This window comes from Dasypus novemcinctus, chromosome 19, assembly GCF_030445035.2.
Source record: "Dasypus novemcinctus isolate mDasNov1 chromosome 19, mDasNov1.1.hap2, whole genome shotgun sequence".
NCBI lineage: Eukaryota > Metazoa > Chordata > Mammalia > Cingulata > Dasypodidae > Dasypus > Dasypus novemcinctus.
In genome coordinates this window covers 30,886,389-30,913,249 of record NC_080691.1, presented here as the reverse complement: position 1 = coordinate 30,913,249, position 26,861 = coordinate 30,886,389, and the positions used below count along the sequence as shown (strand labels likewise).

The window sequence follows — 26,861 nt, the reverse complement described above, 5'->3', positions numbered from 1 at the left end:
TGGCCCATGCACAGTGCTGATGCACGCAAGGAGTGTTGTACCATGCAAGGGTGTCCCCCACGTAGGGGAACCCCACGCACAAGGAGTGCGCCCCACAAGGAGCTGCCCCATGCAATGAAAGCACAGTCTGCCCAGGAGTGGCACCACACAAACAGAGAGCTGATGCAGCAAGATGATGCAACCAAAAGAGATACAGATTCCCGGTGCTGCCGAGAATGCAAGGGGAGAAAAATAATTTAAAAATAAATCTTAAAAAAAAAAGTTTAAGTGAAATAATATAATTGGAAGCTATTTGTCAACCCTAGAGCACTGGACAGCGGTAGGGTTAGCCATTACTCTTGGTGGTGGTGGTTGTTCTACAGTTACCTTCTGTACAGCCTCCTGTGATAGCCTCCTGCTTCCAATGACATGACCCTTAAGGGCAATTCAATAGTTCCCGCTGAGCACAAACATGATTCTCAACAAACTTCAGACCTCACACATTTGGGATAATAATAACATCAGCAATTAGTGTTAATTATGTTCCAAGATCTATACCCAGTGCTCTGCCTACTTTTTCTCAGTCTTTCCAACAGTTCATTAAAGTACGTATTATTCATTTTCTCCATTTTAGAGATGAGAAGACCAAGGCTAAAATGGAGCTGAGATTTGAACACAAGAGTATCTGGTTTCAATGGGAGCAGATGTAGTTCGAGTGGCTGAGCACCTGCTTCCCATGTATGAGATTCTAGGGTCAATCCCCGGTACTTCCTAAAAACAAAACAAACAAAAGAAAAAAGAAAAAGAAAAAGGAAAAAAAAAAGTATCTGGCTCCCAAACCTTTGCTCTTAATCATAACACTAAATATTTTTCATTAAAAATTTAAATTTTTTTGATTATTTGAATATTACACTGGGGTCATTATAAAAAATTCAAACAGTCCAAAAGGCATGAGAAGGAATGTAAACTTCACATGAAATCCCTGAGATAATACCAGGAACATTTTTGGTGACCATTCTTTCATGCTTTTTTATATCTATACTCACACAGCTCACACACAGAATTACATAAATGGAGTCATATCCTGCAGACTGTTATTGTAGTGTGCCTTTTTAAAAATAGACATTTGTTTCTTGACCTTTGGATTTAATTTTTAGGAATTGCCTACTGATGTTATTTGTTTTTTCTATTGGGTTGTCTTTTTCTTATCAATTGTTAAGATCTCGTCATAAATCGTAAATGTTTCTCATATATATTGCAAGTATTTTTACCAATATATCATTTGTCAGTTGGCCTTAATTATAGTATCCTTGACAACATAATGATTACTAATTTTCACATAGACACATCTCATTTCTGTTTTAAAGGTTATTGGTTTCCTATCTTATCCCCTATATTACATGCAAATTCTCTCTAATTTTCTCCTAATATGTTTAATATATACTTTAACTCCATTTGTAACTTATTTTGGTTTATAGTATGATATTGGGATCACCTTTATTTTCTTCCAAATGACTAACAAGTAGTGCCAGCATTATTGATTGAACTATGCATCTTTTTGCCACCAAATTGAAATACCAGCTTTGTAAATTATTAAATTCTCATGTCTACTGGGAACTAATTCTAAGCACTCTGTTCTGTTATGTTTGACTACAGTTTATTCCTATGCCAAAAGCATACTGATTTTGTTATAACTACTTTATAGGATATATCTAGGAAGGCAAATATCAACATTTCTACTTTGCTTTTTCATAATTATCCTAGGCAGGGAAACGGACTTTGGCCCAGTGGTTAGGGCGTCCGTCTACCACATGGGAGGTCCGCGGTTCAAACCCCGGGCCTCCTTGACCCGTGTGGAGCTGGCCATGCGCAGTGCTGATGCGGGCGCCGTGCCACGCAAGGGTGTCCCCCGCGTGGGGGAGCCCCACGCGCAAGGAGTGCGCCCGTGAGGAGAGCCGCCCAGCGTGAAAAGAAGAGCAGCCTGCCCAGGAATGGCGCCGCCCACACTTCCCGTGCCGCTGACGACAACAGAAGCGGACAAAGAAACAAGACGCAGCAAATAGACACCAAGAACAGACAACCAGGGGAGGGGGGGGGAATTAAATAAATAAATAAATCTTTAAAAAAAAAAAAAAAAAAAAAAAAAATAATTATCCTAGGCACTTATTCTATATGAATCTTTTTTTTTTTAAGATTTATTTTTTATTTATTCCTCTGCCCTCCCCACCCCCACCTCCAGTTGTCTGCTCTCTGTGTCCATTTGCTGTGTGTTCTTCTGTGACCACTTCTATCCTTATCAGTGGCAACGGGAATCTGTGTTTCTTTTTGTTGTGTCATTTTGTGTCAGCTCTCCGTGTGTGCAGTGCCATTCTTGGGCAGGCTGCACTTTCTTCGTGCTGGACTGCTCTCCTTACGGGACGCACTCCTTGCACGTGGGGCTCCCCTATGCGGGGAACACCTCTGCGTGGCACGGCACTCCTTGCACACATCAGCACTGCACATGGGCCAGCTCCACACGGGTCAAGGAGGTCCGAGGTTTGAACCGCAGACCTCCCATGTGGTAGGCAGATGCCCTAACCATTGGGCCAAGTCCACTTCCCCTATATGAATCTTAAGATCCCTTTATCCCATTAAAAAATCTACTTGAATTCTAATTGGGATTTCAGTGAGTTTCTAAATTAGTTTTAAAAGTATTGAAGATTTCACATTATTACTCTTTCCCCTCCACCATTCAATTTGTTCCAATCTTGTTTTATATTCTTCTATGTGTGTGCATGTGTTAGCTTTCTGCAGTTATATCCTATATCCACTATGAGATATTGCCTCCCACATTCTAACTGAATAACGTGGATTGATGAAGTAAAAAAGGTCCACAAGACCCTCCAACTTCTTCTTTTATTGAAATCCTAATGACCCCAGGACATGATTTCCTTTCCACCCCATGCCCCTGGGTCTAATGTAAAATTTCATGGTTGTGCCACATAATTCAAATGTACAATAAAGTTGATGAAATATTATTGGGGCCCTGGAAACAGAATTCCCAGTACCACAGCAACAGCAGTGCCTCTCTCTATCCCCCTTCTCTCTCTCTCTCTCACTCAACAGTATTTGAAACTTAGATATCCAAGAGCACAAATACCTGCAAAGTATGCACTAGAGCTACTGACCATCTACACCTGGGAAATGGGTACAGACAAAAGTGAGAACTTCGACATGGATGAAGGATTTGTAGCTGTGATGAAACTCCTCACAGACCATAAAGACATCTGCATATTCTGGACCGAGTTCTATGATTTTCGAAGTAAGATTGTCGGACTCTTTATCAAACAACAGTTGAACGAATGCAGGTGAGTATGTTGGTTGCATTACTTTCAGCTGCAAGGAAAATTCAACACAAACGGTTCAGAAAATAAAGGGAATTTATTGACTTTTGTAACAGAGAAGTCCAAAGATTAAAGTAAGCTTCAGGTGTGGTGTGATCTAGGTGTTCACTAGGTAATCAGGGCCCCATTCTGTGGATCGCTCAACTCTGCCCTTCCCAGGGTTTCACTTTTGACTTCATGCAAATTTATTCATGGCTACATTCCATGTCGCCCATCTGGAAACATACCGTCCAATATACCTATGCCCTGGCATTCTAAACGAAATCCCCGAGGTGCACTGTGATTGGTCCAACTTGGCTTACCTCCCCAATCCTGAACAAAGAGCTTTTGGTCTGCAAGGAGTTCTCCCTATCCAGAGGCACACATGATCCTGTACCATCCAAGTTCCAGAGACCAGGGCCCTGAGTGCAGCTGAGACCTGCCCCCTTCTATCTCTCAGGCCTGTCATCCTGGACCCAGCTGACCCCACCAATAACTTGGGAAAAGACAAGAGATGGGACCTGGTGGCCCAGGAGGCTAATCACTGCCTGCGTCAGCGTTGCTGCCAGATTGGAGACAGCAGCCAGGCTTGGCATGTCCAGGTATAACCCCCCTCCCCACAGTCATGACTCAGTGCTCGTTTTACTTCACCCACCCGAATTCCTCCCAACTCCTGCCACAGCTCCTAAAAATCCTGGGACAGGAAACACTTATCCTGGAGAAGTCTCGGCCAAACAGCTGTGCAGTTCTTCCCCTTCTGCTGAAGGCATTTGTGCCTCCATTTTTCCCCCTGTAAAATGGGCACAAGGATTCCTGCCCTGCTCTGTAGCCATCAGAGGGATCTGGTCAGAGAATTTATTAACATAAATTTGTCCTCTGGGGCAGGGGTTCTTAACAAGGGGTCCATGAGTTTGAATTGAAATTCAAAAAAGCATTATTCTTGTGGGAACGTGTTGGTGCAGGTGTGATATATTTATTAAATAATACGCAGTATAGTGTGGACTTAGTAAGGGGTCCATGGTTTTCACCTGACTGGCAAAGGGATCCATGGAACAAAAAGGGTTAAGAACCCCTACTCTGGGGTAATGTTTCCCTTGCTATGTTCTAAAGTTCAATCCTTGCTAATAAAATAAGGAATGTAACTAGATATATCCAAAAACAACACAGAAGGAGCATAGGGTCCCACCGCAGACAGCAAGCCCAGCTGCGTGGCCTCCTTGTTTGTGGCTTTTCCCACGAGGATCACAGCAATCCTGCGTGTGGATGGAATCCAGAGTCAGAGACCACAATGCTGCTTATGAGCTCACTGAGAGATCTGACTCCCCCAACCTGCTCCCCTTAGAAAAAGCTCTTCCCCAGCTGGGTGTTTCAGATACTGCAGAGAATTCAGATGACTAATGCATCAGAGACCAACATCCAGCAATGTGCCTTTGACTAGGAATGGCCAGCTGACCGGGCATGAGATTTACGGTACAGGCCCATACTTCAGACTCCTGCTGAGATGCCTTCCAATAATCCTTATTATTATTATTTCACACTTTGTGAAAAGGTAATGCATGTTTATAGAAAACAAAAGCCAGTAAAACAGGAAAGGGTACACCATTGAAAATAAATTTCCCTCTCATCCCAGCACCCATTCCCTCGGTTCTATCCCCTCCCAGACACCCACTTATCAATTTCTTGCATCTCCTTCTAAGGATAGATGATCTGTACAAGCATATACCTGTGTCTGATTGTATGTCCTGTTTGAGGGGCAGTTCTGTTTTTTATTTAAATTATTGGGGGTTATCTCATTAGTCAATTATATTTTCTTAGAGACAATTCTATACCCACATATACAGACTTCATAGGCATAACCATATATCAAAGTGCTCATCAGGACACTTTTGAGAGTGGTGATATTAAAGGGGGTGATATTAAATCATATACTTTATAAATATGTATCAATAAAGTTGATTTGTTTTAAAAAAAAGAATGGGAGCCAACCTCAAAGTGCTGCCAATGGCCAAAGGTAGAACAATTTGGGCAACAAAATAAATAAAATAGTATTGGATTATATGCCACGGAATAAAATAACTATCCATGAGACCATACTGCTATAAAGGAATAAATAAATAAGGAAGAAGGGACATTCTTTCCTTGCAGAAGAATTCCAATTAACAAGCGAAGAAGGAATGAGGGAAATACAAAATCACCATTAGGCAATCACCACAGTAATAACTGTTGCGGGCAAGATCCACCAACAGATACTAAAATCAGTGTGTGAAATTTTGAGGAAAAATTATCTGCATAGTCTCAAGGTATCTTCCCCCAAGACATGTATCAATTTTAAAGGGAATAGTAACTTAGTAGTGGAGAATCCAGGAGGGCTACCTTAAAGCGATGGAGGTGAACACCACTAGTCATAAGACATGTCAACACTGTGTACCCCTTAATATGATGGACTGAGATGGACACATCACTTCTGTGATTTTCTTGTTAAAACATGCCTGGCCTCAATCATATCATAAGAAAAAACACCAGGCAAACCCAGATTGAGTGATGGTCTATAAAATAACTAGCCAGGGTTCATCAAAAGTGTCAATGTCATAAACGACAAGGAAAATACTGAGGAACAGTCATGGATTGGGGGAGACTAAGGAGACACAGCCAGGAAATGCAACGTGCAATCCAGAAACAGAAAAAGGACAGGTTTAGTTAATTACCAATGCTAATTTCCTGGTCTGGTCATTGTATGATCATTACATAAATTGTTGACATTAGAGGATGCTGGTTGAATTTTCCAGACTATCTCTATAGTATATATCTAGTATACTATCTATATTTATATATTATCTACATAAATATATATTAATATCTATCTTTTCTCTATACTATTTTTGTAGCATTTCAAAATAAACAGTTAAAATTTTAAAAAATATTTTAGGACAATGACATAAATCAGGGTTGCCCTAGACAAATGGGAATATACAGTCATCCTAGAGCTAATCACTCTTTTTAATTGCTGTATCCTAATCCAGTTCATGGGAGGACCTTACTTTAGAGAAGCAGGACCCTGTTGATAAGAGTTTTAGGGTGCTTGCAGTTGGGCTACTGCAATGCCTATGTCCTTGCACACTGTTCCCAGTGGCTAACATGCACTAAATCTCACAACAGCCCTCCAAGGTAGCCCGCGGTAGATGCAAGTATTCCTCCCGGGTGAAAGGTGGGAGGACTCTGAACGGTTCCCAATGGGAAGACTGGTTAAGAGGTATTGCCAGTCGTTACTGTGTTCTCTGGGTGAGTCAGAGGGCAGAGAATAACCCAAAATGTCCTACTTTGCCTGGGACAGTACTGGTTTATGGCTGTTGTCTCCGATAATTATTGATATCAACTCCTTTTACTTTAAGAAGTGTCCTGGTAGGCGATAAATTCTATAGTCAGTTTCTAGAAGGGGGAGGTTTTGGAGACAGACATGACTGCTCAGATACCTTCACCAGCTCCTCCCTCCCTTCCAGCCAGCAAGGGATGTCAAGGTGACGGTAAGACAGACCGGGGAGAAGGCCTGGACACTCCTGGTGGACCCCTACAGTCCCATCTGGAAGATGAAAGTGGAGATCAAGAAGACACGTGACACCCACGGGCAGCTGCGCCTCTCCTTCCAGAAGCCAGATGGGGAACGGCAATTGCTTTCCAGCCGGCAGACTCTGGCAGATTATGGGATCTTCTCTAACTTGAGGATCTGGGTGCTGGAAACCTTCCCCCCTGAGATCCAGGTCTTTGTGAAGCACTCTAGTAGCCAAAGCAAGGCTTATGCCATCGACCCTGATAACTCCATTTCTGACTTGAAAATGAAGATTGAGAAGGCTGGTGGGCCTTACATGGAGGATCAGATACTAAAGTTCCAGGGTCGGCACCTGCGGAATCATTGCAGCCTCAGGGACCTGCAGATCAAGGACTGCAACACCATCATTCTCATTAAGAGAGCCTGACATGTGCCTGCAAGTCCCCAGGAGAGGCCATGGCCAGGCTGCCTCTGACATTCCTCTCTGTCCCACCCCTTTCCACCCAAACCTTCCAGATCTTTTCAAAGCAGAAATATGAATTTACCCCTCCTGTCTTAGTTTCCCGGCTGCTAAAACAAACACCATACATGGCTGATGAATGGAAGTCTCCTGCTTACAGCTGTAGACTCAGTTCCCTGGTGTAGTGGTTGACCATCCTCACCTCCCTGTTAGCTGACCTGGATAAGTCCAACACACCGGAGAGTAGATGTTGCAACTCTGCTGAGGCTCCTCAGGATGGAGGAATAAAATGTGGATTAGCATGGACTTACTGGTATTCTACTATAGAATTATTGTGGCTCTAGCAATGAAAGAAATTATATCATTGATGGGGAGACAGTGGCCATGGGAGTTGCTGAAGGCAGGGAGAGGGAGAAAGGTGTGATATGGGCGCATTTTCAGGACTTGGAGTTGTCCTCAATGATATTGCAAGGACAGATGCAGGGCATTATATATCCTGCCACAACCCACTGAATGGACTGGGAGAGAGTGTAAACTACAACATAAACTATAATCCATGCTGTGTAGCAATGCTCCAAAATGTACTCATCAAATGCAATGAATGTACCACACTAATGAAAAAAGTTGTTGATGTGGAAGGAGTGGGTTGTGTGGGGAGTGGGGTATATGGGAACCTCTTATATTTTTTAATGTAACATTTTGTGTGATCTATGTATTTAAAAAAAAAAAAAAAAGAAAGGAAAAAAAAATACCATACAATGGGTTGGCTTAACAACAGGAATTTATTGGCTCACGGTTTCAGGGGCTAGAAGGCTTGTTTCCTCCCGAGATCAGAGTTCCTTGGCTTTTCCGTCACAAGGCAATGCATGTGGCAGTGTCTTCTTTCCCTTCTAGGTTCCACTGACTTCTGGCTTCCTGTGGCTTTCTCTCTCTATGTCTGACTTTCACTCTGCTTATACAGGACTCCAGTAATCCAGATTAAAGCTCATCCTGATTCAGTGGGGCATCTTAACTTGGAGTAACATCTTCAAGGGATCCTATTTTTTCTGGGTCCATACTCACCAGAATGTGGACCAAGACCAAGACTATGTCCAAACCAGGGTACATACTCTCCCCTCCTTAAAATTCCCCCATGGCTCCCCATTACCTGCACAAAATAGAGTTCAAGACCCTGTGCTTGGCATTCAGTGTCTCTGAGAATCTAGCTCTTGCTTACCCTATACTCCAGCTGAATGTCAAGTCACTGCTCCAAGACTGAGTAAACTATCCATCCCCCCTTTCCCCCCTCGATGTTTTCATCTTTCAACACTCAGCCTCTAAGACAGTAGTTCTCAAAGAACAGTACCCAGAGCAGAACCAGGTCAGACTTCTATGAGAGCACCCAGGACGCCTCATTGTCGTCCTTTGTTGAATCATCTATCTCCCTGGTCTAACAAGACTTTATAAGAACTGTGCCTTATTCATTGAATAGTAAATGCTTGGCACATTTTGTTGATTCAAAGTCAAGGAATGACTTTGAATACCCATTGTTTGGGGCGCCCTCCAGCCTATGTCTCATTCTTTGAAATTACCCATACTCACCCACTCAAGCCCCATAATGGAGTGGTAGACCTGGTTCCCAAGTTCATACCCAATACCTTCATTCCTCTGGCCACAGCTAATTGGACTAAAGGTGATCACCTGACACAGAATAGAATATTTCCATTGGCCGGACTTTGCCAACCAGAGTTTGAGTTCTGCAGAGTGGGAATGGGTACAGTGAGCTCCTCTTACAGTTAAAAGAGGGCAAATATCCGAGCAGAAGTGCAGGCAGGACTTGACGGGGTGAGAAGCCCAGCCAAGCCTACAGGTTAGCAAAGCAAGAAGGCCATCAGCAGTGGGAAACGAGCCACACACAGCAGGACACAGACCCCATCGCCCTCACACAGCCCCAGAGGAAGAGAAGCTGCAGGATGCTGTTCATCCTGCCCTTTTCAATCAGATTCCCCCTGTATCTTTTCAGCAAAGTAAATTGAGTAAGCTGCCATTCACTGAGGGAGTCAAAGCGGATGTCCTTTTCTGTCCGTTGACTAAGATTTGCTTCGGCAGCTCAGCAAAACTGGTTTTTTCTCTTCCTGAGTAAATTAATAATTCTATGTAATTACATGACATTTACACCAAGAGACTCTGTAGATACGATGCCATTTGATTCTTCTCCTCACAGCTATCCTGGAAGTTAGATAAACAATTAATACTCCTTTTCACAGATAAGAATCCTGAGGCTTAGAGGATAAGGAATGAGGTTCAGAGGGCAGCTTCTGTGGAAGAGGAACCGTGACATTTCAGTGGGGACACCTGGAGTAACACATCATCTGGAAGGAACCCGTTTCCCTCCCACCTTCTCTGGGCTTCTCCCAGAGGCACATCCGAGCGCTATACTCATCCTATGCTAGCCTTCTCCAATCCCTTCAACGATATTGTCACATCAAGTAATGTCACCCCTTTGGCCACAGCTGATTGCATCAGGGATGGTCCCCTGACTCTGGATAGACCCATCCATTGGCTGTGCTAAGCCAGTCAGATTTAGGAGATTGGGAACTATTAGTGCTTGAGCATTTTCTATGTGCCAGGCATAGCACAGCAAATGGCAATCCTTTTATTCTCACAACAAGCCTAGAGCGATAACCATAGCCCCCATTTACACGTGAGGAAACTGAAGCTCAGGCAGGTAATGAGTGTTGATCAAGGTCACACAGCTAATAAGCAGCAGAGTTGAGATTCAAGCTAGTGTCTTTCTGACCAGAGACTCTGCACTTAACCACTTTGTCATCCTGTCTCCCTTAGTGGGCCCCACTTCTCCCCACCACCCCAAAACTCTACACTTCAATTCTCACTTTTATAATGAACAGCCTGCAGTGCCTCAAATAGATCAACTGTTTCCCACCTCTGAGCCCTTGCTGTGTTTTTCCTTCTGCCTTTCATGCCCACTTTGGATCTGCTACTTCCTAGCAGAGGGTCCTTGGGCAGGTCATGCAGACCCCCTGACCTCGACTTCCTCAAGTCTACAGTGGGATTATAACGCGCGCCTCACGAGTTTGCTGTGGGAATCAGAATGCTAACTCACTTCTTGTCACTCCCTTGACTTGCCGCTGCCCTCACACTATGTCAGAGCCCATTCACCTGGCATATGACCCAGTGGATCATTCTTCTTCCTTCAAATGACATATTCACTTGGCTTCCAAAACTCCACTCTGGGTTTTTCTTCTTTCTCACCGGCTACTTCTCAGTCTTCTTTGCTAGACTCTTGCAACTCTCCGGACTCTTAATATTAAGTGCCTGAGGGCTCAGTCCTTGGTCCTTTACTTTCCTCACTACATTCATTTCACTGATAATCTCATCCAGTTTCCGGGTTTTACGTATCTATCCGGTGATGACTCCCAAATTTGTGTCCCAAGCCCAGACCTCTTCCCTGAAAGCCAGATTCGTAGAGTCAATGACCCATTCCACATCTCCACTTGGATCTCTAATAGGCACCTTCACCTTCACAAGTCCAAAACTGAGCTCCTGATCTTCATGCCCAAAACATGACCCTTCCCCAGGCTTTCCCATCTCAGGTAAGGGTAATCCCCGCCTTCTAGTGGCTAAGGCCAAAAGCCTTGGAGTTGTCCTTGACTCCTTACTCTCTCACACCATCCTCTGTTAGCAAGATTTATCAGCGTTACATTCACAATACACCCAGTGAAATAATACCGTGTCTAGATTCACTTTGAACTAACACAGGAGGGAAGATGTGGGTGGGGGTATAATTGAAACAAGATAGTCTACAGGCTGGTAAGTGTTGAAGCTGGGCGATGGGACGTGGAGGTTCATGATATTATTCTTTTACGTTTATGTTTGAAACTTTTCATAATAAAAGACTTAAATCGTGGGAAATGGATGTAGCTCAACTAATTGGGCTCCTGTCTACAATATAGGAGGTCCAGGGTCGACGCCCAGGGCCTCCTGATGAGGGCAAGCTGGCCCATGCAGAGTGCCAGCCCACACGGGAATGTCACCCCACGCAGGAGTGCTGCCCTGCATGGAAATGCCGCCCCCACGCAGGAGTGCCAGCTGATGCAGAGAGCTGGCGCAGCAGGATGACACAACAAGAAACACAAAGGAGAGAAAATAAGAAGACGTAGCAGAATAGGGAGCTGAGGTGGTGCAAGAGAGTAATCACCTCTCTCCCATTCCAGAAGGTCCCAGGATCAGTTCCTGGAGCCGCCTAATGAGAATACAAGCAGACACAGAAGAACACACAGCAAATGGACACAGAGAGCAGACAAAAGGGGGGCTGGGGGGGAATAAATAAAAATAAATCTTAAAAAAAAAAAGACTTAAATTGTACTACTTCTCACTACCTTCACTGCTATCACCCTGACTCAAGCTACCATATCTCTCACCTGAACTGTTATTTTAGCTTCCTTACTAGGCTACTACTTCATCTCACTCCTGGCCCTCTCTGATTTCAATCTAATCTCCCCTCAGAAGCCAAAGTTATCAGTCCTGTTAAAAATCAGATAAGGGAATCGGAGGTGGCTCAACTGATAGAGCATCCACCTACCATGTAGAGGGTCCAGGGTTCTATACCCAGGGTCTCCTGACCTATGTGGTGAGCTGGCCCATGCTCAGTGCTGCCGCACTCAAGGAGTGCCATATCACACAGGGGCACCCCCACATAGGGGGGTCCCATGTGCAAGGAGTTCACCCTGCAAGGAGAGCTTCCCCGCATGAAAAAAGCACAGCCCACCCAGAAGTGGTGCTGCACACACAGAGAGCTGACGCAGCAAGATGACGCAACAAAAAAGAGATGCAGTTTCCCAGTGCCACATGGTAATACAAGCGGATGCAGAAGAACACACAGCAAATGGATAGAGAGAGCAGACAACAAGGGGAGGGGGGAGAGGGGAGAGAAATAAATAATTTTTAAATCTTAAAAAAAAATTTTAAATTTTTTTAAATAAAGGACTTTCTTAGGAAAAAAAAATCAGATCAGATCATGTCCCTCCTCTGCTCAAAACTCTCCAATGGCTCCCTATTTCAAGATCCTATACCATCTGAACCCCATGCTTTACTGTTTAAACATCATCTCCTTCCACTCTTACCCTTGAGCATTCCATTCCAGCCACACTGCTCTTCCCAAAATCCACCAGGCACATTCCCACCCCAAGACCATAGCGCATGCCATTCCTTCTGCCTTGAATCTTCTCCTCTCCCCACTCCCCACATACACATGGATAACACCTTGCCTCCTTCGTGTCTTTGCTCAGATGATAGGCCTTCCCTAATCACCTTTTTTAAGACTGAACACCTACTCACTTGTCCTGTTTGCTGTCTCTCTCCAACACTAGAACATAAACTCCCGCAGGCAGACATTTTTGTCTGTCTTGTTTACTGCTGTCTCCCCAGCACCTGCCTGGAACATAGCAGGCACTCAGTAAGTAGTTACTGGATGGATGGATGAATGAATGAATGGCATTTAGATCTGACCCCTGCCCACCTGTCCAGGTGCCTCTCTGATCCTTCCCCTCCCCGCCCTCCAAGTTCAAGTCATATTTGGCCACTGCGTCTGGCACATACCAGGCTTCTTCCTGCTTCCAGACTTCTGCCCATGCCATGTTCCTCTTGTGGCAGATCCCCATTCTTTAAGACTCACCTTAAGCAGGTATCCATTAACAGCACATGTGACTGTAGAAAACTCTTCTGCCCTGCTTTCCACCAGGTTCCTGTGCCCTTTTTCTACCCAAGCCCACATCACACTGGACTCTCAGAATCTCTCTCCTTGTCTTTCTCCCCCTCTGCTCTGGGAACTCCGCCAAGCAGGAAACACATCTTGTTTTGTCTTCCTACCACAAAGCCTGCCACCTAACAGGCACTCAGTAAAGATGTGGTGAATGAAAAATAATATATTCACATGTACTGAGGGCTTTCTCTTTTCAATGTTCCACTTCCTTATCATGCTTAATCTGCACAACAACCCTATGGGTGGGTACTATTATTAAACCCATTTTATAGATAAAGAACATGAGGGTCAGAGAAATTAAGAGTCTGGTAGGGGAAGCAGATGTGACTCAAGAAGTTGGGAACCTGCCTAACACACAGGAGGTCCCAGGTTCAGTTGCTGGTGCCTCCTAAAGACAAGCAAGACAGCGAGCTGGGAGCAGATTTGGCTCAACTGATAGAGCATCCGCCTACCACATGGGAGGTTCAGGGTTCAAACCCCGGGCCTCCTGACCCGTGTGGAGCTGGCCCATGTGCAGTGCTGATGTGCACAAGGAGTGCCCTGCCACGCAGGGGTGTCCCCTGCATAGGGCAGCCCCACACTCAAGGAGTGCACCCCATAAGGAGAGCCGCCCCCCGTGAAAAAAGTGCAGCCTGCCCAGGAGTGGCACCGCACACACGGAGAGCTGACGCAGCAAGATGACGCAACAAAAAGAGAAACAGATGCCCGGTGCCGCTGACAAGAATACAAGCAGACACAGAAGAACACACAGCAAATGGACACAGAGAGCAGACAAGTGGGGGGAGGGGAAGGGGAAAGAAATAAATTAAAAAATAAATCTTTTTTAAAAAGACAGCAAGCTGACCCAACGGGCTGGCACAATGGGCTGGTGCAGCAAGCTGATGCCACAAGATGATGCAACAAGGGGACACAATGAGGAAACACAATGAGAGGCAACAAAGCAAGGAGCAGAGGTGGCTCAAGCAATTGAAAATGCCTCTCTCCCACATGGGAGGCCCCTGGTTCAGTTTCTGGTGCCTCCTCCTAAAAAGAAGACGAGCAGACACAAAAAGCACACAATGAATAGACACAGAGAGCAGACAGCAAGCACAAACAAGGGGTGGGGGTGGGGGGTAGAAAGAAAGAAAGAAAGAAAATAAGTCTTTTTTAAAAAGAGTCTGGTAAAAGGCTGACTAAATTCAAACTCTTCTGTCTGACTCTAGAGGTCCCAGTTTTTACCCCAACCCTGAGAAAGTCCCTTCTTTTTCTGAGCCTCAGTTTCCTTATTTCCAGGTAGATTTTCTGAAGCCATCCTACTCTGACCTACTAGGACAGTTGCCTCCTCTGAGGTCACACTCAAGCCAATTTCAGTTTCCCGACGACATTAGGAAAGGGAAACTCAAGAGTGGAGAATCGAAACCAATAGTTGAAGGTCTGGCTAGAAGCCAGGCCCTTTAAGGTGGAAACAAGTGGGCCGCCTCAGCCCGGTGTCCCCCAACAGCCCTGCCACAGTGCGGGGCCCCCGAGGAGGGGAGCCCAGGGCAGTCCAGGCGGCACTGGCTTCCTTCCTCTCCCCTCCGGTCCTCCATCCCATTGGCTGCTGGAGGTGAGCTGAGGAGGGTCCCCTTAAAAAGTGGGTGTGTGCCAGGAGGCAGGCAGCTGCGTGGCTATATCTGTCCTGCAGTGGAACTCGCGGGCAGGGCAGCGATGGCACTGGCCCAGGAGCTTTACAACACCCCTGCCTCCAGGCTGGACTCCTTCGTGGCTCGGTGGCTGCAGCCCAGCCGGGAGTGGAAGGAGGAGGTGCTGGAGGCTGTGTGGACCGTCGAGCAGTTCCTGAGAGAGGAGCACTTCCAAGGGAAGCATGGACCGGACCAGGAAATTCGGGTGCTGAAGGTGGTCAAGGTGAGACTCGTCCGCTCCATCCCCAGGCCAGGGAAAACTCCAGTGTGAATAGCCACATCCCTGGGGATGCTGGGACTCTTTGCCTCATTAGCCCCAGCCCACACTGCTCACATGTCATGACCCCCCTCCTAGCTGCCTGCACCCCACCACACTACTGCTTTGAGCAGAACTAGAAGCAGTAAGAGATCACATCGTAATAGCTCACATTTTGGGTGCACTGGCCTAACCTCTTAAGGAATCTCTAATTCGTGCACCCTGTAAGGTAGATACTACTCTTTCCCATTTCACAGAGGGGCAAAACGGAGACCCAGAGACTTACGATTTGCAACAATCGAATATAACACAAGGTCTTTGAGTGCATCCTGGTTTGGTCAAGTCAAAAAACACACGTTGGGGACAATTGGTAAAATTCTAACATGGCCGGTGTTAGATAATACAAGGGAATTCGTTGCTGATTTTGTTAGGTGGGATAGTTTTGTGGTTAGGGGAGAGACTGTTCTCTTTTTTCTGGAGATAAATACAGAAGTACTTGGAGATAAAGTGCCTTGATATCTGTAATCTACTTTTAAGAAGGTTAGACAAAGCAAACGTGGCAAGGAATTTAGACTTGTTGCATCTAACTGGTTGGTATATGGCTATTTATTATATTTTGGTTCTATTTTGTTATGTGTTTTTAATTTTTGAAAAGGAAATGATTTTTTACTGTAGGCTCAGAGAGGTGAGGTGAGTTGCCCAAGGTCACACAGCTAGTGGCAGAACTGGAATTTGAACCAGGGTCTATCTGATTTTCCAAGCCCTCCTAGCTGCCCCCAATCCTGTCCTAGATAGGATCCAAATTCAAAAGGTCAGATCTACAAAAGCCCTGGAGAATCAGACAGGTTTAGGAAATCCCTCATTTAACCAATAATGAAATTGAGGCAGAGAAGGTGAGAGACAATCCAAGATCACACAGCAAGTTGGTGGCAAAGGTTAAGACCTGAACTGGGACTCCTGACTCCCAGTCCAGGGATCTAGTTCTCTCTAGAGGGGAAGCTACCCCGGAGAAGACTTCAGAAGCTTCAGGCACCCATCCCTGTTTTGCATACAGGGGCAACATCCGGGGCCTACAGCCATATGGTTTAGAGGTGAGAAACCAGGGGTGCTGACATCAGGGAGCTGGGTTTGCCTCTCGGCTGCTTCACTCAGCAGCTGTGTGATCTTGAATGTACCACCTTATCTCTCAGACTCTCAGGCTCCTCATCTGAAACTGAGGCATCATCATCGGCACAAACAGGGCAACGCAGGTTAAATGATTAGCACATGGTAAATGCTCAAAAACAGAAGCATTGTTTTAATTCTTGCCCAAGCTTTCTTCCCGGCCTGGGCTCCACTCAAACTCAGACAGACCCTCCCAGTCCCTTCCTGACAACCCTGAGAATGAAGTGGATGGAATGGGGGTAGACTGGGGAGAGGAGGACACTAAAAACAGAATGAATTTTGATGGCAGGAGTGGTGTGTACCCGGCCATCACATCCGGCTCACAGACCATGGTCACGTCTGTCCTCCAGACCCGTAAATGATAGAGATACCCCAAGAGCAATGGCCAATGAGAAATAATCCTTTATTCGGACTCTAAACCCCAGCACAGAAAATCCGGTGATCTGGGCTGGTCCACGGGAGTGAATGCTTGTCCTCAGGTGAGCTGGGCTTAAATAGAGGCAAACCAAAGCAAGTCATAAGCCTATTCTAGTTGGTTCTTTCCTCTCTGCCTAGATCTTCCCACTGGGAAAGGTAGAAAGGGCAGTCCAGACACGACCTTCAGGGGGAAGGGCCCTGCCCTCCCCCGACACAGGCCGCCATCCCCAAGGGTCTCAGGTGGGCAGAAATGCTCAAGCTGACCAAGTGGAGAAAGAATGAAAAGGAAAGGGGGGAAAGATGGCAGGTCCCTCCCCGCCCGGAGCCACAGAAAGGCACGCCCTGCGTTCCCAGTCTGACCCTGACTCCGCAGCCCACGAGACATCCGCAAGTTGATTATCCTCGCACTTCCTTCGTTTTCTCATTATAAACTGGGGATAATTCTAATAGCTCCTACTTCCATGGGTGGATGTCAGGTTAAAAGGGATAACGTGCGGGAAGGACTTTCAGTGGACCCTGACACAGGACAGCGCTCAACCCCTCAGAGCGGGGGTTCTTAGTGGCCCCGCCCACCGGAAGAAGCGGCTCCCCAGAGGCCTGAGGCCTTAGCAAACCCACTTCCGGGGTCTGGAGTGAGAAAAATGGATAGCCAGAGCGTGATGGGCCTCGTAGTCCGCAGGCAACAGGGGCGGGAGAGCAAGTCTAGACTCTGAAAACATCCGACAGACACCTTCAAAATCATCCGGCTCAGCTTCCTTCCATTGCATCTGGGGAAGCCAAGGCCTAGCAGGGGAAGGGATTGCCCAAGTCACAGAGAAAGTTGGTGATAAAACTAGGTAAAGAGGAAGGAGAAAAATATATTGCTGATTTCCTGTGTGCCAGGCACCCTACCAAGGCGCTTGGTTTATGTCATCTCGTTGAATCCTCCCTGAGTCACCGGGTTCCACCCTCATTTTACACAGCTAACAAACAAGGGCAGGAGTCACAGGCAAACTCGGGCTTCCCCATTCCACAGCCAGCCAAGGTCACCCTGCGGAACCCCCACCCCCTTTTTTTTTCATTCCCAGCGTTATAAGTTTAATTTAGTTACAGCCGAGAAAGGTTAGCTCTTTTAGCAGGTATCACCTTGCAGGACTATCATCACATTGAAACCACTGACTTACTGTTATTGGGGAAAAATCACACTGCATCTAGTTACTATAGTCCCTGTAAGCGTAATCACAGCTGTTTGAATGCAACGTGATATATGCCAAAATCCATATGGATGTCACACAGTGACGGCACTGTACAAGTAACATGAATGACCTCCAGCAAACCCACGCTAAATTAGACTGTCCAAGCTAAAATGGAACCTGGGAGCCAAAAAGAAATAGTTCAGATGATCTAGGAACACTCAAAACTATGCATCAGAATTATGTGAAAATGAAATACTCGTGAAACCCTTACAAAATACTAGCAGCAACTCTTAGTCTTCGTAAAAAGTAAAAAGTAAAATAAAAATAATCCAGCAAAAAGAGATTATACCATTTCTTGGAGATGATAGACTTTTATATACTTCACTATTAGCCATTTGCTTTCAATTGGGCATTTATTTTAAGACTGGGAGTATATACGTGCCCCTTGTGACGTTTCATAAAAGTACCCACTCACCCCTCCGAGTTGTGGCGAAGGCGCGGGAAGCCCTGAGGGGAGCGCCTGGCCCACAGGCGTGCGCGCGGTGACGGGCTCTGTGTTTCACAGGTGGGCTCCTTCGGGAACGGCACGGCGCTCAAGGGCACCGCAGAGGTGGAGCTGGTGGTGTTTCTGAACTGCTTCCACAGCTTTCAGGAGGAGGCCAAGTACCACAAAGCCATTCTGAGCCAGATTCTGAAAAAAGCGTGGCGTTGTCAGGACCTGCTGGCCCTCGAGCCCGAGGACACATATGTGGCCCAGGGAGTCCCCGATGCCCTCGTCCTCACCGTCCAGACCAGGCAGACCGCAGAGCCCGTCTCCGTTGCCATCGTGCCCGCCTACAGAGCCTTGGGTAAGGGGAGAGGAAGCCCACTCGCCTCACACACCTGCCCTCCCCTGGCAACTCCCTCAGCCCTTCCCTGGGACTCACTCATTCATTCATTCACCCCACTTCAACGCGGGGTACCGCAACACACAGCACTGGCCCAGCCCCGGCTGTCCTAGAGATCAACTGGGGAAACGGAAATCTGTCAAAGAACCACACAGCTGTATGTGATTACAGCGGGTGGTGAGTGCCCAGAGGAGAACACGGAGGTGCCCTGGGTGGGAACAGGAAGGGCCTTCTGTGGAAAGGACATTCAGGGGGAGCAGGGACCTGAGGAGGGGAAGGAGTTGAAGCAGGAAAGGTGGGTGCTTCTGCAGAGCTTACTTCGGGCGGGACCCTGTACTTGTTTGCACTGTTCCAGAAGCAAACCCTAAAACAAGGATTTGAGGGGTGATCCAGGGAAACTGATAGAGAAGTGAGGAATTCCAACAGAAAAAGAGGCCAAGAAAGCATGCATTATCAAGAACCCCCTCTGAGCAAGTGGGCTTCCTGGCCCATGTGAACTCCAGGTAACAGAATAGTGCTGCCCCTAATTTAGAATTTAGGCCACTTAATAACCCTACAAGTAAGGGTCGAGGGATCTGCAGTTCCAGCTCCCCATCAGTCATTGGCTTGAGGGCTGCTATCTGGGCCATCAAATCACTGGCATTAGGTGTTTGATGTAATTAGCATCTGTCACAAGCACAGTTGATAAATAGGTTGCATCTCAGGCACCAGCTTCTATCAACAGTAGTGGCTGCCTGGAGTTACCATGTCGAGAAGGTGAAGGAAATGGCATCCAACATTAGCAAGAAAGAGTGTGGGAGGGATTAGCTATGTGTGCCGGAAACACATCCTTCAACAAGTGCTCTCTCTGAGCCAAGCTTTCTAATTCCAAATTGGTTCTCCCCTACAGGTGATGGAAGGGTCCATTGAATCACAGGAAAGAGATCCAAACTAGACATTAAGAACTAGGGGTACTGAGGACATCGAAGGAGGGCAGCAATCCTTGGGTGGCCTGAGGAATGGAAAGTCCAATTTTGGTTCTCCAGAGTAAGAATCTCACAAGGACGATTAAGCAAGGCAAACCGTTGGTCTCTGAGGATACGAAGTCTCAGGTTTCTCTGGAGAGGGAATTCCAATGAATTAGCAGGCCTTTCCCCCACAAGGACTACTTATTACCCTGGAATTTCTTAAACCTCCAATAGCTCCCTTTACTTCCACTCTCTTCAGGACCTTCTCTTCCCAACTCTCAGCCACCCCCTGAGATCTATGAGAGTCTGATTGAGGCCAATGGCTACCCTGGAAATTTCTCCCCATCCTTCAGTGAGCTGCAGAGAAATTTCGTGAAGCATCGACCAACCAAGTTGAAAAGCTTCCTGAGGCTGATAAAACACTGGTACCTGCAGGTGAGAGGGCTGCCAGGATGGGGAGGCAGGAGGGAGAAGAAAAGACAGTGGCCAGTCATATCATCTCAGGAAACTGCATCAAGGAGAACTGGAAGGGAGAAAGAGAGCAAGGGAATACTAGACTCTTGAACTGAAAAGGGAGGCCATTGATGAAGAAGACGGAGAAGTAGGTGTGGGTTTTAGGAGGGAAAGAGAAATGGAGAAGGAAGGGGAAAAATAAAGCACAGCATTTCAGTCAGCAAGTGCTTGGAATGCTTAGCTGCAGTCTAATAGCGGCAAATAGCAACTTAACTGAGTATTCTCGACATTAATCACAGTTGGCTAAGGACTAAATGATTCATTTAATTCCACCCTGAGTTGGCTCCCTCCAAATGATGGCATTCTTGAGTATCGTTATTTTTATTGAGTGAATTTATTCACAGTAGCTACTATTTAGACTTCACATATGATGTTTGCTTGGTACCAAGTATATTTCAAAATATCTAGATGCAGTCATCTAAACTTTTGAAAGGAAGTCTCAGAAAAAAAAAGATGAGGGAGGGATGGAGGGAGGGAGGGAAAAACTCATTTGTAAAGAAGTGATAAAAGTCAGATTTTAGAAGGACCAACTCCATTTTTTTTTTAATGCAACACGTATTTACAGGAATAAAAATTACAAAATTACCAAGGTTAGTAAGTTTATAGCTAGTCTATTCATGGTGGAAAAACAGCAATTTTCTCACATGATTATGATACCCACCAAGATTGGGACATATCTTCAGTCATTAGCATTGGAAAAGCCAAGGATGAAATTGTTTTTGTTTGTAAGCCAGAAACTTACAGGAAATCCTCAAGGTTTTGTACAGTTGGAGAACTAGCTCTAAACAGGATGACCCTGCTTTTGATTGTTTCAGCATGCAGTGTTTTTCTTCATGAAAGTGCTATGCACATTTATTTGCAATGCCCACAGAATAATAGACATTTCATTGAGCTTTACTTTATCATGCTTAGCACATGTTGCATTTTTTACATATTGAAGGTTTGTGACAACCCTGCATCTAGCAAGTCTGTCAGTGCCGTTTTTTCTAAAGATCTAAGACCATTGGTGAAGATAGCCACACTAAACAACAGATTTTCAACGTAGACAAAACAGCCTTCTACTTGGAAGATGCCACCTAGGACTTGGGTACCTAGAGAGGAGAGGTCAATGCCTGGCTTCAAAGCTTTTAAGGACAGGCTGACTCTCTTGTTAGGGGCTAATGCAGCTGGAGACTTTAAATTGAAGCCATTGCTTATTTACCATTCTGAAAATCCTAGGGCCTTGAAGAAGTATGCTAAATCTACTCTGCCTGTGCTCTGTAAATGAACAACAAAGCCTGGATGACAGCACATCTGTTAACAACATCGTTTACTCAGTATTTTAATGTGATGTGTTGTTTTATTTGATAAGTTTTCTTTACATAATTGTTATAAGATATGTTGATCAATACATAAAGACACAAAGAGCTCATATTGTGTAGTGAACACAAGAATCCTATGACTCTAGTCCTAAAAAGATTAACAGTTAATTTTTGCCTGAAAGTTTTGTATAGTCCCTGAAGTTATAATTTACTTTTATGGGTCAGAAGTGTTATCATTGCAGCTCATCTCCTGAGGCCAGGAATCAAGGAACCTCCAGTTTACCTCCTGTAGGTTTCATCTGTAGACTCTGAACCATAAGGATATCCTATTTTCCAGTAATCCCCAATTTTGTGAATGCTCCTGGCCTGCCAAAAAAGAGTTATTTTTACCATTTATAATACTGGATTTTCATAAACCTTAAAGCAAATATGAGGCCAGTTTTCAGGAAGGATTTCATAAGCTTCATTTCTACATATGAAGATTCTGTCTTTGATTCTTGATAATGGCTTTATCGTACTTAATTGAATGAGATTTCTGGCAGAGATACAAATTCAATTTATCTAATTACATCCTGGCAGGAAAGAGGACAAATTGTCATTGAACATTTGTAAATCTTACACAGTCATGAAAAGTAAAGGAACTTGACTCATGTGACACTTGGGGGGGAGAAGTCGGTGCTCCAGCAGGCACTGGTGCTGAGGACGTGGTCTGGTGGTCCCTGGACCCTCCCTCCCTAACCCCTGCCCACCTCTTCCCTCCTGCTCTGGCAGGATGAAGTACACAGGCTTGAGTTTGAGGTTCCAGGGATCCTATAATGGGCCCATGCTTGGCATGAGGACACAGGAGGAATTTGGACTGGTCTTAAGTCACTGGCATCTGAGCTAGAAGGTGGGATGTATGGAGGGACCTTTGGAGCTGCTGTCAAGTGGAAACACACCATTTGCTGCAGATCACAGGGGTTTCAGTAAGTTTGATTCAGACCCAGTTTAGGTGATAGGTTAGAGAGAGGTGTGGAGCACTGGAGGTACATTCACCAACTCAAATGCCAGGGGTAGGGTATGGACAGATGCCAACTCAATAGTCAAGATTCTGTTTCTTCATCTGATTATTGCAGAAAGAAAGACTTATCCAATACAAAATTTAAAGAAATAACATTACCAAGATTACTCTGTTTACAGTTAGTCTCTGCTTATGGTGGGAAAATAGAAATTTTCTCACGTTTATCATATCTACAAAAGTCATGACATATCTTCAGAAAGCAAAGTTGCAAATGTCAGAATATCCAAAACAAGAAAACAACACAGCATCACTGAACATCAGCTTTGGAAGGGAACATAGATCTTTTGTTTCAGTTTAGTTTTTATGTCCCACTAAATCAGGGGTTCTTAACAAGGGGTCTGTGAGCTTGAACTGAAATTTTAAAAAAACATCGTTTTTGTGGGGATGTGTTGGTATGGGTGTGATATATTTATTAAATAATATACAGTATAATGTGGACTTAGTAACTGACTGGCACAGGGGTCTGTGGAACAAAAAAGGTTAAGAACCCCTCATGAAATAATCTATCAAAGATCCTAAAAGAAGTGAAGAGCTCATTTTCCCCAAGGCTTACATTTATGATTACAAAAATCTGCAGTTTATCATCTAAGTTTTAAGAATGTAAAAATCTCACTAGTCTTGTAGAAAATACATTATATTGCTATGGGTTTATATTCTTAACAAATTATGATCTTATTAGTTAAGATTTACTATTTTGAGTGTTAAGTGTAAATTCACAAAAGTTACAAAACAAATTCATTAAATATGAATTCAATTAAAACTTTTTTTAAAAAAACTAGGGATAAGTTGTTCTTGTTAGGGAGTCAGTGACTACAGGAAAGGCACAAGGTTTCATTTATCTTGGAGACTAGAGCTAGACAAGATGATCTTTTTTGTTTGTTTCAAAGTCCAAGTGTTTTGTTTTTTTCTCTGACTGTGGGAAGTGATGTAACACTTATTTACAATGGCACGAGACAAGATGTCAGTTTTGCTTCCACAACCCAAATACCTAGATATTTGACAGAAATACTCACTTTCTAGATGAATATTGGAGAGGTTCTTAAGACAGAAAGTGACCTGTGTCAGTTAAGATGCTTTCTTTTGCAATTAAAGGAAAAACAGAAAAACTAACTCAAATTGGCTTCAATCAAAAGGAGAATTCTTAGTTCATGTCTGAGAACATATAACAGTAGAGATGGGGCTTCAGGCACTGTTTGGTCAGGACTCTGACTCCATTTCTCTACAGTTTTCTCAGCTTCTCTCTCTTTTATACATCAGCTTGGTCCTCAGGTTGGTTTCCCTCATGATGGCAAAATGGCCACATTTGTTTCTGACCTCACATCTGCACACAGGAGAAAACTCTTCCTTCAACCACTGAACAAAATAGCTAGGCTTTACTCAAATCAAGCCAACTTGATCGCATGCCTGCCCTTGGACCAGTCATTTGACAAGGGGAATAGTTTTATGCTGATGGGCCTGTGCCAGTCAGGAGGGTCAATGCCATCCAAAGAGCATGGCTACTGTACAATGAGGAAGGAAGGAATGCCTGCCAGAGAGGCAACCCTAATATTCACCACTGAATCCTCAGTTGTTGTCTACTCCTGCAGTTTCCTTTTTTTTTTTTTCCCTTTAGCTAAGCCCTTTCTTTAAAGGAAACCATTCTCAGAAACAGAACACATTTATTTATTTATTTTTTTTATGTAACATAATTAAGTTTATTACAAGCATTACTTCCTAAGTCTTATGGTATAAGTGCTCCTTTTTCAAGTATTACTGCTTATTTAATAGTGTTTATCTATATCTTAACATTAAGCAAATCAGTGATAAATGTATATAATGCAATACATTGTGCCATTTCTCCCTAACCTGTATTAGGATATTAGCAAAATCAACTAAGGAAACAAACACAACTATTAAAACTGAAACAAGACATGCATGTCTGAGTAGTCAATAGAATTTTCCCCTTATCGTGAAGTTATTTTCATAAAATATGCACATTTAAATAGAAATGGAGCTGTTTAGGCTGGGATGCTGGTGGAGATGCCCAACCTGCTCAGCCCTTGAAGCTCTTCTTCGTAGCTCCATTCCAGGAGTTACGTCTCTCAAACACAGTTTGAAACCCATGAGACTAACCCAAATTCTTAATTCTCAAATGGGGAAACCAAGGCCCAGAGAGGAAAAGTGACTTGGCCAAGATTATTTGGCCATTCAGTGGCAGAACTGGCACTAGAACTTTTCTGGCTTCTAGTCCAGTGCAATCCATCCTTTTACAGAATCTTGGATCTCTCTCTCTCTTCTGATCTCGTTCAACAGTACGTGAAAGCCAAGTGCCCCAAGGCCACTCTGCCCCCTCTTTATGCCCTCGAGCTACTGACCATCTACGCCTGGGAAATGGGTACTCAGGAGAATGAGAATTTCAGTTTGGATGAAGGCCTTGTTACTGTGATGGTACTGCTCCAAGAATACGAATTCATCTGCATCTACTGGACCAAGTACTACACGTTCGAGAACACAATCATCGGGAACTTTGTCAGAAAACAGCTCAAAAGAGAGAGGTACTGAGCCACTGCTTGTCCACCAAGTCTCCTAGAGAAAAGAAAGAGAATTGAGCGAAAGGTGGTACAGTTTTATGGGTGGGCTTTATTCAATAGTAAAGCTGCCTTGTTAGCTGAGCCCTGAAATCTCACATGGACACAGGATTCCTTTATCTCAAGCTGACTGGGTCAGAATCACAAGGGTCTTGGGGGCCATAAGCCTTTTCCTTTCTCCTCAAGCTACCCCCTCTATCCTACATTAGCCCTCTTGCCCTCAGAAGACCATTTCAGTGCATTTCAGAGACGGCATGATAAAGTAGAAAGAATCACGGAGATCCAAGTTTAAATCCCAGCTCTGTCATTTTCTTGCCTCTAAGAGCCTCAGTTCCTCATCCATAAAACAAGTAAACTGGCACCTATAATGCAGGACTTTGTGACAGTCGGAGAAAATATAGGTAAATGGTCTGCAGAAACCAGCGCGTGGGAGATGCTGGATGATGTTCACTATTGTAACAGATGCTGTCGTTGCCTTACCCACGTCCCCTTGTCTTTTACCAGCTCAGTAAAGGCTGGCTCAGTTTCTGACCCTCAGCACCTCTATCCCCCTGCCTGGACTTTTCCTCTCACCAATAGCCCTTACGCAATGACTTGTGGGGGATGGCAAATAAATACCCCAGCTCCCTTGCATCCCAGATGGACTGACTCTGGACCACATACTCTACACTGTCTCCCAGAGTTCCCCAGTGGAACTAACCTCCGGTTGCCCACGGTAGAATTACCTTGGCACATACCCTCCACTGGCTTCCTCCCCTTTCCATTCTCACTTCCCTCACTCCCTTATTCCTGCTTCCCAGGATCTCCTTCCAGATAAACCACTTGCACTCACATCCTTATCTCAGGGTCAACTTCTGGGGGAACCCAGCCTAAAACAACTCTTTATATTAGAAGCTCTAGACCAGTGCAAGCAACATCACACTAATGTTTACTGTACTCTTATGTGAGTATTGGGTCTTTTTTTTTTTTTTTTTTTGGCAAGGAAGAAATATCAGTCTTCCTTATGAAAAGAGGGTTGATTATAAGGATGCCCAGAAAAATGAGACTGGAAAACTGTCAGGGCCTAAGGCAGACCTGGAGACCACCTTCTCTGTCACTCTCTCTCATTGGCCACACATGCTCTTCCCCCTCATTGTCTCTGTTTCTCTGTCCACACCTGCCCTGTGCCCTTTTGACTCCAAGCTGGTGAAGGCCCACCATCACCTCTGGTCCAAACTCCAGAAGGAACCGGTCTGAGCACTGGGCAAAGGTCCTGAATGTGAGGTCACGTCATGGGTCACCAGCCAGTCAACAGTATGAGGCACTTTGGGTCAAATGACCCCATCCCATAGGACAGCCTAGTGCTGCTCCCCTGACTGTTTTGGGCAGGACTGTTTCAGAGAGCAGGGGAAATTAGGAGTAGCAAGCATGGAGCCTAAATTGTCTAGTCTACTCTGGTAGCCTGCTATCACATTCTGTCACCCTAAAGTCATAGACAGAAAAGCTCTTGTAGTGCAAGGGCCAGTTCTTCATCTGGAGCTTGGAAACCAACACAATCAGACTATGAGACCCCCTTTCAGCCAATCTTCTTTAAAACATTCATTCAACATTTGTATAGAAGAGAGACCACCTCTCCTCTGTTGAGGCAGTAGATAAGAATCTCACCTGCTGGCTCTGAGAACTTAGGGAGTGTATTAGTCTGCCAAAAGGGTGCAGATGCAAAGTACCAGAACTTATTGGCTTTTACAAAGGGTATTTATTTGGGGTAGAAGCTTACAGTCACAAGGCCCTGAAGAGTCCAGTTCAAGGTACCATAAGAGGTACTTTC

General features: G+C 44.9%; 1 protein-coding gene across 1 annotated transcript in view; it reads left to right on the top strand.

Annotated features, from left to right (window-relative positions):
* OASL (2'-5'-oligoadenylate synthetase like) overlaps window positions 1-26,861 on the top strand; it is a 37,051-nt gene that overhangs the window by 5,843 nt on the left and 4,347 nt on the right. Inside the window, exons 4-10 of the mRNA XM_058281001.2 lie at window positions 3,085-3,326; window positions 3,802-3,943; window positions 6,839-7,306; window positions 14,556-14,990; window positions 18,345-18,627; window positions 19,873-20,048; window positions 24,780-25,021. Coding sequence (XP_058136984.1) covers window positions 3,085-3,326; window positions 3,802-3,943; window positions 6,839-7,306; window positions 14,556-14,990; window positions 18,345-18,627; window positions 19,873-20,048; window positions 24,780-25,021 — 1,988 coding nt within the window. The remainder of the gene's footprint in view (window positions 1-3,084; window positions 3,327-3,801; window positions 3,944-6,838; window positions 7,307-14,555; window positions 14,991-18,344; window positions 18,628-19,872; window positions 20,049-24,779; window positions 25,022-26,861) is intronic.